The 14,710-nt window shown below is 55.2% G+C and overlaps 3 protein-coding genes across 3 annotated transcripts in view; 1 reads left to right on the top strand and 2 right to left on the bottom strand.

Annotated features, from left to right (window-relative positions):
• SVBP (small vasohibin binding protein) overlaps nucleotides 1–14,093 on the bottom strand; it is a 17,543-nt gene extending 3,450 nt beyond the window's left edge. Inside the window, exons 1-2 of the mRNA XM_015412622.1 lie at nucleotides 14,054–14,093; nucleotides 1,250–1,252 (exon numbers count right to left, since the gene is read on the bottom strand). Coding sequence (XP_015268108.1) covers nucleotides 1,250–1,252; nucleotides 14,054–14,093 — 43 coding nt within the window. The remainder of the gene's footprint in view (nucleotides 1–1,249; nucleotides 1,253–14,053) is intronic.
• On the top strand, nucleotides 17–4,897 carry TRIM62 (tripartite motif containing 62). The gene is made up of 5 exons (XM_015412621.1): nucleotides 17–458; nucleotides 598–693; nucleotides 2,017–2,273; nucleotides 2,457–2,572; nucleotides 3,850–4,897. The coding sequence occupies exons 1-5, from the start codon at nucleotides 33–35 to the stop codon at nucleotides 4,398–4,400; spliced, it is 1,446 nt and encodes a 481-aa protein (XP_015268107.1). The 5' UTR covers nucleotides 17–32; the 3' UTR covers nucleotides 4,401–4,897.
• Nucleotides 13,340–14,710, bottom strand: part of PADI2 (peptidyl arginine deiminase, type II) — a 54,961-nt gene continuing 53,590 nt past the window's right edge. Inside the window, exon 16 of the mRNA XM_015412620.1 lies at nucleotides 13,340–14,226. Coding sequence (XP_015268106.1) covers nucleotides 13,993–14,226 — 234 coding nt within the window. The 3' untranslated portion in view covers nucleotides 13,340–13,992. The remainder of the gene's footprint in view (nucleotides 14,227–14,710) is intronic.

Genomic DNA, 14,710 nt, shown 5'->3' with positions numbered 1-14,710 from the left:
GGTGGGGGGTCCGGGGCGGGGGCGGGGTCGAGATGGCGTCGTCGTGCAGCAGCCTGAAGGACGAGCTGGTGTGCCCGATCTGCCTGAGCCTGTACCAGGACCCGGTGAGCTTCGGCTGCGAGCACTACTTCTGCCGGCGCTGCATCGCGGAGCACTGGAGCCGGCAGGAGGCGGCCCGCGACTGCCCCGAGTGCCGCCGCTCCTTCGCCGAGCCGGCCCTGGCGCCCAGCCTCAAGCTGGCCAACATCGTCGAGCGCTACGCCGCCTTCCCCCTCGACGCCATCCTCGGCGCCCGCCGCCGCCCCGCCGGCCCCGGCCCCGCCTGCCCCAAGGAGCACGCCAAGGTCAAGCTCTTCTGCCTCGCCGACCGCGCCCTCGTCTGCTTCTTCTGCGACCAGCCCGCCCTCCACGAGCAGCACCAGGTCACCGGCCTCGACGACGCCTTCGACGAGCTCCAGGTCCGAGGAAGGGGCGCTGGCCGGGCGCTTCCCTCCTGTGGCAGGGAGTTCCACCGGCGGATTAGGCCTGGCGTGGACTGGGCCCCTCTGGCTCTGGCCTCGGGGCTCCCTGACGCCCTGCCTGTTGCGCCTGTTTCAGCGGGAGCTGAAGGAGCAGCTGCAGACGCTGCAGGACAGCGAGCGCGGCCACACCGAGGCCTTGGCCCTCCTGAAGCGCCAGCTGGCCGAGACCAAGGTAAGGCCCGGGGGATGGTGCTGGGGGGCCGGCTGGACCGGCCACATCTGGGCCCTTCTGCTGGGCTGGGCGAGAAGAACACTGGCAGCTTCGTCTGTGGTGGGCAGGCTGAATCCGGCCTGTGTTCAGGAGAAAGACTCCTGCCGGGAGGATGAAGCCAGAGTGTGTGGCAGCCCTTCCCTCCCTGCTTGGGGCTCCCGGCTCCTTTCTGCAGGTGAGGAGGGGGAAAGGATCCGCCTATGTGCCCCCCTCCCACTTGGCACATGATCTGCAGTGCGCCAGGCCAAAGGGGCCTGTGCTCCAACACAGCAAGGCACCTCTTGCAATTTGCGGTGTGTCAGAGTCGCTTTGCAGTTGGCTAGCTGGGCTGTCTCTGGGGTTCCCGACTGCCCGTCTCCTCTTGTGGCAAACGCACAGCCCAGTTATGCTACCACATGGGTGCTTATCTTGCACTTATTGGACAAATCCACTCTTCTTCTTCTGCCTTCTTTCCTTACAAAGTGCCATAAGAGGGGGGGTGAACATTCATTTCATTTGTTGCTGTACTTTTTCCCAGGCTGTCTGGCCGTGGTCTTGGCATCGTAGGACCTGACGTTTCGCCAGTAACTGTGACTGGCATCCTCAGAGGTATAACACAGAAAGACGGAATACTCTCTGTGTCAAGGTGAGAGTATTATGCCTACCATTTTCTTCTCACCTTGACACAGAGAGTATTCTGTCTTTCTGTGTTATACCTCTGAGGATGCCAGTCACAGTTACTGGCGAACCGTCAGGTCCTACGATGCCAAGACCACGGCCATACAACCCGGAAAATCCACAGCAACTAATGAACTCCGGCCGTAAAAGCCTTCGACAACATACTCATTTCATTTGTTACGATCCAAGATCCACCAACATAAGCGCCCAAGCTAAACACAAATGAAACATATGAAGGAATCAAACCTCTTCCCTTAATTAAGCGCTCATGTGAGTGACGCAAGGCAGTGAGCAAAAGGGAGGAATGTTCTTCCCGTCGTTTGCTCAGCTCTGCTGTAAAATCAGTTAGTTGTGATTTCCCCTGAGCCCGCGAGCCTGGCTTGCCAAAGGGCATAGAAACTGAGCGTGTGGCAGAGGCCAGGCTGGCCCTCGGGGTGTCTGGGGTCTCCTCTTAGAGCTCCGGACGTGGCCTCCAGGTATGAGTGACAGGAGCCCGCCTCTGTCTCCTCCTCTGAGCCCTCTGGGGGCTGCCACGGGGCCGGCTGGGGTGGGGCACCACGGGGGAGTTTTCTGGCCCCGCGCAGGGCCCCCCCGCTGTGACCGGCCTGTGCTCCTCCCTCCGCACAGTCCTCTGCCAAGAGCCTGCGATCCACCATCGGGGAGGCCTTTGAGCGGCTGCACCGGCTGCTGCGGGAGCGGCAGAAGGCCATGCTGGAGGAGCTGGAGGCCGACACCGCCCGGACCCTGACGGACATCGAGCAGAAGATCCAGCGCTACAGCCAGCAGCTGCGCAAGGTGCAGGAGGGTAGCCAGATCCTCCAGGAGCGGCTGGCCGAGGCGGACAAGCACACCTTCCTGGCGGGCATCGGCTCCCTTTCCGAGAGGTAGGTGTGGGCCGGGGGGGGGCGTGGCAACAGGGTGCTCATCGAGAGGGAAGTTTCCACTGTGGGGCGGTCCAAGTCAAGGCCGTGATGCCTGAGCCTGGGGGCTGGCGGCGAGGGACCCCCCGGGTGGTGAGTGAAATGCCGGGCCTTGTGGTGAACGGGCTGTCTTGCTCCTTCCTGCAGGCTGAAGGGCAAGATCCATGAAACGAACCTCACGTACGAAGACTTCCCCACCTCCAAGTACATGGGGCCGCTGCAATACACCATCTGGAAGTCTCTCTTCCAGGACATCCACCCAGGTGAGTGGGGCTCCTCCCGGGCTGGAAAGCCCTGCCGGGCCATGCTCTCTCTAAGCCGTGGAGCCTTGTGAGCAAAAAGTCTCCTTCCTGAGCGACTGGCCTTAAAAGTTGTGAGCAGGTGATTTGGCTGCTGCATAGATTTAGTTTGCTCTTCTGGAGCCCTCCTTCCTGAGCGAAGACAAAAACCTGTGAGCCGGAGCCTAAGAAGCTGTGAGCTGGCTCTCAGTCACTCAGCTTAGAGGGAACACTGCGTCCAGGGCCCTGCACCACTTGCATCTGTGTTGGGGAAAGGCCGGTCCCTGAGCAGAGATGCCTTTCCAGGGGCTAGCAAACACCATTGTTTCAAGGGAAAACATTTTTCTATTCAATCTGTGCTACTTGATTTTACTTGAGGCCAAGCTGAAGACCGTGGCACTCTCTGCTCCCAGCACACGGGGGCCTTTAGTTTTTGCCAGCTGAGAAGCTGGAAAAATAAAAATGGGAGACAGAAAACAATTTCTGTAGTGAAAAAGGACATATTATTGGAAGAGAAACTGTCTCATTGCAGCTGGTTAGGAGCAGCAGCACGGCTGGATATTAAGTTAAAATTTGTAACTCTGAAAACACCCCCGTCTTTAATAATGTGTTATAATTGAAAACATTGTAGCATATTAATGGTTGCCAAAAGCATTTCCGCTTAATCAAAGAAATTCTTGAAAATGTTTGGTGTCTACATTGTGCAAAGTTGGAGTCCAGTGGCACCTTTGAGACCAACAAAGTTTTATTCAAAGATGTGCATACGAAAGCTCACACCTTGAATGAAACTTTGTTGGTCTTAAAGGTGCCTTGGACTCTAACGTTGTTCTGTTACTTCAGACTAACACAGCTACCCACCTTGATCTACATTGTGCAAAGTTTCTCTTCCAGTCCCCAAATTTTCCAATTCTTCCATTGGAAGAACTGAGAAAGTCCTGGGACAGCTTCATGCTGTACATTCAGAGTGAGCAAAATGCTTTAGAAGACAAAAAGAGAGCTGGGTTGTCGTCACGCTCAGTGTAGACTCGGGCTGGAACCAGCCTTCTGTGTCGGTGTTCCCTGGAACGGTCTGCTCCCCTCTCCAAGGAGCTTCCCAAGGTTGCCGCCCTCCTGTGGCTCCGTGGAGGCTCCGCTGCCTCTGATGGGGGGTGGTGTGGGTGTGTGTGAAGGGTCCTTGCAGCAGGTTAAAAAAGCCCCCCCTCCCCCCGGTGGCAGTGGCTGCTTGCTCTGAATCCCCTCCCTCTCTCCTTCCTGGGCCGCAGTGCCAGCCGCCCTCACCCTGGACCCCGCCACGGCTCACCAGCGCCTCATCCTGTCCGACGACTGCACCATCGTGGCCTACGGCAACCTGCACCCTCAGCCCCTGCAGGACTCCCCCAAGCGCTTTGACGTGGAGGTGTCGGTGCTGGGCTCCGAGGCCTTTGGCAGCGGCGTCCACTACTGGGAGGTGGTGGTCTCCGAGAAGACGCAGTGGATGATCGGCCTGGCACACGAGGCCGTCACCCGCAGGGGCAGCATCCAGATCCAGCCCAGCCGCGGCTTCTACTGCATCGTCATGCACGATGGCAACCAGTACAGCGCCTGCACGGAGCCCTGGACGCGGCTGAATGTGAAGAGCAAGCTGGAGAAGGTGGGCGTCTTCCTGGACTTCGAAAAGGGGCTGCTGATTTTCTACAACGCGGACGACATGTCCTGGCTCTACACCTTCCGGGAGCGGTTTCCCGGCAAGCTCTGCTCCTACTTCAGCCCCGGGCAGAGCCACGCAAACGGCAAAAATGTGCAGCCGCTCCGGATCAACACCGTCCGCATCTGAGGGCTCCTGTTCCCCCGCAAGGGCCGTGGCTCTTGACGGCACAGAGCTGCTGGGGAGAGGGCTGAGGGCCAGGGGTTCTGTGGGAGTCATTGGGGAAGGGGGAGCTTTATCAGGGTGCTGAGGGAACAGCCAGGAGGCGGGCAGAGGGAGCCTGCCCTTCGGTGGGGGGTGGGCTGGGTTGGGCCGGCAGGGAAGCGCTTCAGTAGGGGGCAAAGAACAGCTTTGCGGGGCTGCCAGCGGCAGCCGGGGCTGCACATCTGCATGTACCGACTGTCCACCTCTCTCTCCGCTGGCATACCTGGGAAACGGGTCCATGTGCATTTATACAGACTTCCGTCCTTCTTACTTGCTGTTACAGTGGCTGTGTGCAAAATGAAGACTTGTCTTCTCTCATTTGGGTACACTGGTCGACTCCCAATTTAAAAGGGTCTTTTTGAAAAAGAAAATGCTTATTGCAGGTGGGGTGAGGGAAAACAGTGGAATAAACTGGAAGTTGGGAATACCAGGCTCAGCTGTTTGTCCTTTTGCTTTGCTGTGTTCTTTGTTTGGTGTCGTGGTTAAGTGCGTGGACTCTGATCTGGGAGAACTGGATTTGATTCCCCACCCCTCCACTTGCACCTGGCTGGGTGACCTTGGGCAAGCCATGGTTCTAATAAGAGCTGTTCTTGAAAAAGAGCCGTTTCTGTCAAGAGCTCTCTCAGCCCCACCTCCCTCACAGGGTGCCTGTTGTGGGGAGGGGAAGGGAAAGGAGTTTGTAGGCCGCTCTGAGTGAAGGGCTGGGTATAAACCCAATCTCCTCCTCCTCCAAAAAGGGACATAAAACTGCCTTGGCCTCTCCTTCTGTCCCACGGGGTGAGTTGGCTTCTCAGGGAGTGGGGAGGGTCCGGGGGCCGACAGGCCAACTTCTGCCCTTAATATGTTCCATTTAGATTGTGAAAGGGAAATCCGAGCCTTCCCTTCGGGATGAGGCTGGCTTACTAACTTTTTCCTGTGGACAGAACGTCGATTGTTTAAACAGCAGCACAAGAAGTGGAAATCCAGCCATCTGGCATTTTCTTCTTTCTTTCCTCACGCTTGCAGAAGTATAGTTTTGGCCTGTTCAGTCCTTAGAGGCTCTAGGGAAGGCAAAGAGAACATGACTCCTGTTTATCAAGTTTGGGGAGAGACTTGCAGTTTCTGTCTGTTTATTCCTTATTCCCTCCCCATTTTGTTCTCACAACAATTCACTGAAGTAGATTAAGCTGAAGGGGAGTGACCTGCTGGCCCAAGGTCAGTTCGGAGTAGTGGTTAAGTGTGCGGACTCTAATCTGAGAGAACCGGGTTTGATTCCCCACTCCTCCTCCACTTGCACCTGGCTGGATGACCTTGGGCAAGCCATAGTTCTGATAAGAGCTGTCCTTGAAAAAGAGCTGTTTCTGTCAAGAGATCTCTGAGCCCCACCTGCCTCACAGGGTGCCTGTTGTGGGGAGGGGAAGGGAAAGGAGATTGGAAGCCACTCTGAGATTTCGAGTGAAGGGCAGGGCATAAATCCAATCTCCTTCTCTTCTTTCAGAGCTGTTCTCTCAAGGGGAGTTCTCAAGAGAGCTCTCTCGGCCCCACCTGCCTCACAGGGTGTCCGTTGTGGGGAGGGGACGGGTAAGCCACACTCCCAAGTGAACAGCGGGGCATAAATCCAATCTCCTCCTCTCTTTCTCCTCTTCATGGCTGAGTGGGGATTTGAACGGGATCTCTCGTGTACTTTAGGGCCTGTTGGAGGGCTTTTGGTTCTTGGGGAAAGACGGCCAGACCCTTTGCCCTCGTTCCCATTTTGTGCTGAGCCCCCGACTGCCGAGGCCCTGGGGTGCTTTCATCGCTGTGGCAAGGGCGATTTTCATGCCCGGGCTGCCATAGTTACCCTCGTGACAGTACCAGAATCCCGAACGCCCCTGCTCTGCTCAGAGAGGTGGAGGGGGAAGCAGAGGCAGAAGGGGTTGGTTTTATACTGACAAGAAGCAGGACTGGTGCTGCTAACTGGAGCTCTGCAGAGCTTTGTCCTGTTGTGTGTAGATGCCGGCCTGAACAAAGACCTCTCTCCGTTTTTGGATTCAGTTGCTTGCTTGAAAGCCAGGATGGTGTTGGTTTTGTCCAGTGACAATCAAAATTGAGCTGATTTAGAAAGGCTGCGTTGGCCTCCACTTGGCTGTGGAAAGAGAGAACAAGGCAGTCTCCGGTGTGTTTTTTCCCTGCCAGAAAACCCCTGGAGTGCTTCCTTCAGTTTTTCTCCTTCCGCAAATGAGACTGCAGATGGAGCTCTTTGCCTAGAGAGGACTTGATCAGAGATAAAACTGACTTGGTGCAGAGGAAAATGGCAGGTAGACGGTTGGCCCGTAAGGAAAAAATGAAATGCAACAGGAGTATGTCTTTTTGTCAGGACCAGCGATAATGACACAAAACAAACTTTTGAGTTCTTGGGAACTCTCAATCAGACTGAATGTTCTATAGTCAAATTCATGAAGACGGAAAGAAGAAGAGGATTCACTGAAAGCGGAGAAGCCCTTGCAGATTTTTTGCTGAAACAGATTTAATTAAATGTGGCTTTAAGTCTATCTAGTGTTGCCACTAACATGCATGTTTTCCACGGCTAAGGTTTGGTGTCGTTAAGTGCGCGGACTCTAATATGGGAGAGCCGGGTTTGGTTCCCCACTCCTCCACTTGCACTTGGCTGGATGACCTTGGGCAAGCCGTAGTTCTGATAAGAGCTGTCCTTGAAAAAGAGCCGTTTCTGTCAAGAGCTCTCTCAGCCCCACCTACCTCACAGGGTGTCTGTCTGTTGTGGGGAGGGGAAGGGAAAGGAGTTTGTGAGCCACTCTGACTCCTTTGGGTAGTGAAGGGTGGGGTATAAATCCAATCTCTTCTTTTAACCTTAATTTATTTATTTAACCTTCAATTTATATACCGCCCTAACCCCCCCAATGGGGGTCTCTGGGCGGTTTACAACTTTGTAGTGCTAATCACTTTTATGGATCCCTAACTATGGGCACATTCTCAGGGGTTGGGTCAGCCTACCTAGCGCCCCGGTGGTATCGGCTCTTCCTTCTGGTCTCCGGCTTCGGCTTCCTTGGCTCCTTTGGTCGGCAGGACGCTCCTCTCTCCGGCACAGTTCTTCTCCAGTGAGGCAGCCGTCTCGGTGTGTGAGTTCTCCCGGCCTTGGCTCCGTCCCATAGGCTCCGCCGCGCTGGGAGATGACGTCATCCGCACCTTCTGCTGCTCGTGCCGGCCGCTTTCTGTTGGAACTCCGCAGGCCACCAGGGATCACTCCACTGGCTCTTGATGTTCCGCCGCGCCGCCTCGTCTCTGCCACCAGGATCCGCCGTCACCGCCACCGTCGCGGCCATTGTTGTTGTTCCTTCGCTGCTGCCGCCGCACACCACACTCCTCGGACGAGGGGGGTGCCCCTACCCTACTAAGGGTAGGTTCCCATTCATCTACTCGCCCTTTAACGGGCTTTTGAACCGCTGGGTGGGCGGGAGCTGGGACGCAGGCCGGGAGCTCACTCCGGCCACGGTGGGGCTCGAACAGATGTTCGGCCAGATGTTAAGGCAGGCTGCATTAACAGCCTGCGCCACCGCAGGCTCTTTCTTGGAGTGGGAATTCGAGGCTTGCCAAAGCCGAAAGTGGACACAGATTTCCCCCTTTCTCCTGATTGGCGAGCAGATGCGAAAGGCGCTCCCACGAAGAAGAGCCACTTGACGGGTTGATATTTCGTATTGACTGCCGTTGGTTCTTTAACTATTGCTTTTGTGATTATTTTTAGCTCTTGCTGACTTCCTGCTTTTTTGTTAGTTTTTAAGTTTTTATTTTAATCTTTTCCAGTATGTTGCTGTAAGCCACGGTGAGTGCTGTTTTTATAACAGAAAGGCAGGGCGCAGAAGTTTCCTGTATTAATAATAAGGAATTCAGTGGGTCTTTTCCTGGCACAGAAGGAGAACAGGGGCGGCTTCTGAGGTGCCGCATTCTCCTTTTTTTGGTGGGGGGGGGCAGTTGCTTAAATCACAGCAGCCAAGGGAGCTCAAGGGCACAACAAGCAGGCGTCCGGGTTTTTCTCCAGCGAGAGGGGCCGGCGTACCTTCTCAAGCCTCAGCATTTCATTTCCCAGGCAAGCCAGGGGAGGGCAGCTATCATTGGGTTAGTGCAGCAGACGGCCCTCTCCACTTGGGGGGGGGGGTGGCTTAAAAAAGAGCGAGACAGAGAGAGAGAGCAAGGGAGAGGTCCTCCCCACACCTCCTTAGCAATAGTCACACCTCTCCGTTTAGATCCTCTTCTGCCTGTCCGCTCGCTCACTCCACTTGCTGCCACCCCCCCACCCCCCTCCTGTGGCTGGCTGCCCTGGCAATATTTAATGGTCGCTGGAATACTGAATGGGCAGTTCTGCCTCCTGCCAAAAGAGCTGCTGCTGCTACAGCAGCGAAAGTGATCCTCCTTCGTGGACTGGAGCCAAAATCAGATTTCTAACCGGCGTCATGTCCGGCCTTTCTCCCCATGGGGGGGGGGACCAAACCAACTTATCTTTCCCTCCTCCCTTTTATCCTCACAAGAAGCCTGTGAGGTAGGGTTAGGCTGAGATCCTGTGACTGGCCCAAGGTCACCCTGTGAGCTTCCCCGGGGAATCGAACCTGGATCTCCTCGATCGTGGTCTGATGTTCTAACCGCAGCACCGCACGGGGTCTGATAACTCAGAGGAGTTGTTGTTAAACAAGCCCTCTTTCTTTCCTCAGAGGGAATGTTTTCCACCACCCCCGTCTGCATCCTGGCTTCCCTTGCAAATAACAGAGGTGTGTTCTGGGCAATGTTCCCGCTAAGCTGTGGAGTCTTGTGAGCAAAACTTCTACTTTGTGAGCTACTGGCGTTAAAGTTGTGAGCGAGCGGTTTGGCTGCTGCATAAATCAGTTTGCTCTGGAGCCCCATCCTTCCTGAGCTAAGGCAAAAAGGTGTGAGCCGGAGGCTAAGAAACTGCACGCTAGCTCACACTAACTCAGCTTAGAGGGAACACTGGTTCTGGGGCTGTTCTGTGCCAGCAGGGCGTTCCAATTCCCTTCATTTTTGGCATTTCAAATCCTGTCACGATCCTAAAGCTGGTGGCCAATTCGGACACTTGTTGCTTTATTTTCTGGTGAGTTATGGATGCCTGCCCCGAGGAGACCACCTTCACTTCCATTGCAACTAGCGGGGTGGGGTGGGGTTTTGGGCCTAATCAGAAAGGTCGTCCCAATTCCTTTCATTTTGATCATCCTGACACTGGTGGCCAGTCGCGAGGCTCCTGGCTTTGTTTTCTGATGAGCTACGCCTACCCAGACAGACTGACCGGCAGATGGGTCCTTGTATTATTAGTACAGATACATGCTAAAGGCAAAGATGCAGCCCACTGCAACTCTTCCAGGCTGCCCGCAGGAGCGAACTTCTGTCTCTCTACTCAGAGAGTCCTTAATCGCGTCATCTCCCACTTCAGTGGGTGGCTAGCAAGCTTTACAGCGGAGCAATCGTCAAGTGGTTTTGCAGAACAGGCGAGCTCAGCTTCTGCCAAGCAAGCCCTGGTTATCAGTAGAAGAAGAGATTGGACTTATACCCCATGGCCCTTCACTACCCAAGGGAGTCTCAGAGCGGCTTACAAACTCCTTTCCCTTCCCCTCCCCTCCCCACAACAGGCCCCCCCTGTGAGGTAAGTGGGGCTGAGAGAGCTCTTGACAGAAACTGCTCTTTTTCAAGAACAGCTCTTATCAGAGCTACGGCTTGCCCAAGGTCATCCAGCAGCTGCGAGTGGAGGAGAAGGGGGGGAATCAAACCTAGTTCTCCCAGATTAGAGTCCGCACACTTAACCACTACCCCAAACTGGCTCTCAGTAGCAACCTCTGGGCACCTTCACTGTAAGGCCAAGCCCAGGCAGAGGAGAGGGGGTGCCTGCTAGCTTCTGGACGTTCTTTGGAGAAGTCCGTGGAACCTCCTGCTGTGGATTGCTGCAGCCGAGCTCCTGTGCATGGAGTTTCTTTTCCTGGCCTTGCAGGTACAGAAGGTGCCGGGGCCAGAGGTCCGCACCTGAAGGACTCTTGGCCTGGCCGTGGCTTCTGTTGGACGAGGACTAGCCCACGTCTAGGTGACCTTTGTCTTGTTTCCGGGGTTTTGAATTTTTGGTAAGCCGCTTGGGGTCCCTTCAGGGAAGAAAACAGCAAAAAAAACCCCGCTGCACTAAATCCATCAATAAAAACGATTCAACTCTGACAGTGGAGCAGGGTTCCCTCTAACCTGAGTTAGTGTGGGCTAGCTCAGTTTTTTAGCCTCCAGTTCACAGATTTTTGTCTTCGCTCAGGAAAGATGGGGCTCCAGAGCAGACTAATTTATGCAGCAGCCAAATCGCTCACTCACAACTTTAGTGCCAGGAGCTCACAAAGTAGAATTTTTGCTCACAGGACTCCACAGCTTAGAGGGAGCATTACAGTGGAGAGGTGCTAATTTCGCTGTTCTTCAAGCAGAGGTTAAAATCCACCGGGGGAAAACAATGTCCCCCGCTCATTGACCGCAGAGACCCACCTCATCTGCATGGCCCATCGCCTCGTGTGCCAGCTCTGTGCCTCTCCTTGCTTTGGCTGGAGACCCTGGCCAACATTTCATGCAAACTGAGGAGCATAATTAGACCCTCCAGTGGGGAGAAAAACTAGGTGTGGGTAAACTTGGGAGCTGATTTCCACAAGTGTGTGTGTGGGGTTTTTTTTTGACTAGTTTGGTGTAGTGGTTAGGAGCCACTTTGGTGTAGTGGTTAAGAGCACGGACTCTAATCTGGGAGAACCAGGTTGGATTCCCCACGCCTCCACATGCAGCTGCTGGTGTGACCTCGGGTCAGTCACAAGTTCTCTCGGAGCTGTTCTCTCAAGGACAATCCTCGAAAGAGCTCTCTCAGCCCCACCTACCTCACAGGGTGTCTGTTGTGGGGAGGGAAAGGAGATTGGAAGCTGCTCTGGGACTCCTTCGGGTAGTGAAGGGCCATGGGGTATAACTCTTCTCTCTCTCCTTCACTATCCCCAAGCTAGTGGGATGGTCGGGGGGGGGGGGGGGGGGGGAGAGGTCCAGGGCCCTGCTGTTGTGCTTTACATAGCTGAGGACGGTTCACCTGCTGCAGCGTTGGCTGGAGGGGTAACCCTACCCGCACCCACAACAAAGGCAGGAGTGTTTGAAGCCTGCCAAGCTATGCCGCCCGTCCTCAGGGGTGGTTCTCCCGTTTCCCAGGGCTGGCGCTTGCCCAGAGAGGCCAGCAGCGTCATCACAAATTGCTCTCTGCCTGGTATGTCGATACCAGCAGTCTCACTCCACGAAGGCCATTTATCACCATTGGGGAGACGTGGGACTAAATTTAATTCCATCTCTCCATGTAAGTGGCATTACTGTCAGAGGCGACCCGGCCGAAGCGCCTGCCCCGGGTTTGGCGGCAGCTGGGCCCTTCTCTGCTCAGCCCTCCCCTTTGCCTTCTCATCCAATATCCCCGATTCATTTCATTTGATACGCCTGTTGGAGCGCCTGGCTCATGACGTGGGTGCCTGCGGAGAATGCCTTTCCTGGGGCCCGTTTCCACTGCCTTTGAGGAATGCTGCCCTCCTCTTTGCAGTGGGAAAAGGGGGGCTCAGCGGCACCGCTCTCCCCAGAAGGAAGCAGGCAGGTTTCCAGCTCCTCAGCTGTGTCTTCCCAGGTATTTTCCCAAAAACATTTGGTCTGCAGCGGAACAGTGAGATTTGAAATCCAGGAACACCTGCGAGATGAACAAGAGTTTCCGGGGATGAGCTTTCGAGAGTCAAACGCAGGGAGCACGGAGTCTCAGCAGCTCTTGCACCCTGAACATCTTCTTGGTATCTACGATGCTCCCAAAAAACATTTGTGTGGACAATTGTGGCGCTTCGGGTAATGCGACCTGTGTGCAGTTCTGGTCACCACACCTCAAAAAAAGGATATTATAGGACTGGAAAAAGTGCAGAAGAGGGCAACTCGAATGATAAAAGGGTTGGAACACTTTCCCTATGAGGAAAGGTTAAAGCACTTGGGGCTCTTTAGCTTGGAGAAATGACGGCTGAGGGGTGACATGAGCGAGGTTTATAAGATTATGCATGGGATAGAGCAAGTGGAGAAAGAAGTCCTTTTCTCCGTTTCTCACAGTGCAAGAACTCGTGGGCACTCCATGAAATTGCTGAGTGGTTGGGTTAGAACGGATAAAAGTACTTCTTCACCCAAAGAGAGAGTGACACATGGAATTCACTGCCACAGGAGGTGGTGGCAGCTACAAGCCTGGGCGGCTTCAAGAGGGAACTAGATACGCATCTAGAGCAGAGGTCCATCAGTGCTATTAGCTACAAGGTATAGCTAGGAGCTCTCAGTCTGGGGCAAGTGATGCTCTGTCTTCTTGGTGCCTGGGGGGGGGCAACAGTGGGAGGGCTTCTAGGGTCCTGGACCTCCTGAGGGCACCTGGTATTTTTTGGCCACTGTGTGACAAAGAGTGTTGGTCTAGCCAGTGGTCTGATCCAACATTGGCTTCTCTTCTGTTCTTATAGGAACTCTCGGTCTGGGGCAAGGGATGCTCTGTCTTCTTGGTGTTTGGGGGGGGGGGACAGTGAGAGAGCTTCTAGTGTCCAGGCCCCACTGCTGGACCTCCTGATGGCACCTGGTATTTTTGGCCGCTGTGTGACACAGAGTGCTGGACTGGATGGGCCTTTGGCCTGATCCAACACTGGCTTCTCATGTTCTTATGACCTGCTCAGTTCACAACCATCCTCTTGCATTCAGTGTGAACTTTAAAGGAAGCTAGCTTGTGGGTGCATTTGTGTGCAAAAGGAACTGCTGGTGCAGTGGTGTGCTGAAGAACTCACATTACCCGTGAACATGCACCACGCAGAACAGATTATTGCCCGGAAGCCAACCAGCACTCTCCCCATTTTATTACCGTTTCAAGTCAGCGCCACCTGAACCCACCCAGCAGCTTCTGTGCCACCGTTTCCAAAAACCCATATTGGTATAATGCCCCCAAACCAGCAAGACGTCCTCCAGCTGCCGCGACTTCCAACACACGCGCTTTGTGCACACACACTATGGAATGGCCTTTGGGTCCGCCACATGCAAGAGAAAGAAGGGGGGGGGAGGGAAACGGCCCTTTGGCAGCCTAGTGGGCAAAACAGAGCACACACACACGGCACGCGCAGGGCTACAGGGAAACACAACATCAAACACCCACACTGCACCAGAATGCTCCCTCACAAACTCGGATCCATCTCCAAGTAAACAGAGAAACAAAACGAAAGGCCAAGAAGCTTCTCTGGGAGGATTCTGAAGAACAACACACACACCCCTCAAAAAAGACCAGCTGCGACTGACGGGGCCGCTTCTCAAGGACAGCTGGGGGCAGAGTCCTCCGTGCAGGGAGGAGGGAAGCAGTTCCACTTGATCCGAGGCCCCCGCGATGGTGAACGGCACAAGACAGGTCAACGCATGCGGGGGGGGGAGACCGTTTCTCTGAGTCCACCCTTCGGCTTCTGACTGCAGCAGCCTTCCTCCTCGCTTCTGTCCCCCGCAGCTCCTGGGCCTTTCAGGGGACGGCGTTCCACCACTTGAAGGAAAACGGCTTGCGCTGGACGTTGGTGCCACAGTGGACTTCTCCCAGGTGCTTGTGGTAGGAGGAGACGTCATCGATGAAGGTGCACGTCAGCCCCAGGGGGTCCAGCAGGGAGCAGACGTGTTGCTCCAGGCAGCACTCGGCCTCGATGATGGGCCCAAACGGCTTGGGGATGCCCAGGTCCCTGTACAGCACAATCATGTTCACCTGCGCACCAGAGGGGGGAGAAAGCGAGGGCCGGTTTTAGGGAGCAGGAAGCGGCGGAATCAGGACACTGGGGTGTGTGTGTGTGTGTGTGGCTTTTAGAAACCGCCTGAAAGGATTTGCCAGTGGCAAGGACTTTTGGCAGACTCCTAACCTTGGTCCACTCTCGGTGGCCCAGCCTCTCAGCCCAAGACTGTGCGCAGCCCACTCGCTGGAGGCCCTTTCAGTCATGGCTGGAGGCTGCACCGGGGACCTTCACTGTGCAAAGTGGGAGCTCTGCCGCTCTGCCATGGGGCCGCCAGCCCCTTACAAGCCAACGCACACCAACTCAGGGTGCCAGGGAGAGCCAGTCAACACCCGGCGGCGGAAGGGCAGCCTCCAATGCCCCTCAAATTCTGCCTGGAAGGAGGATTCCCAGAACCTCGCAGGCTGCCCCCCCCATACCCATAAGCATAAAGGGCTGAAGTGCCCAGAATCCCGAGATAGG

Source organism: Gekko japonicus, unplaced genomic scaffold (genome assembly GCF_001447785.1).
Source record: "Gekko japonicus isolate JY-2015 unplaced genomic scaffold, Gekko_japonicus_V1.1 scaffold131, whole genome shotgun sequence".
Taxonomy (NCBI): domain Eukaryota; kingdom Metazoa; phylum Chordata; class Lepidosauria; order Squamata; family Gekkonidae; genus Gekko; species Gekko japonicus.
Note: the sequence above shows the minus strand (reverse complement) of the source record. Positions and strands in the feature narration are given on the sequence as shown.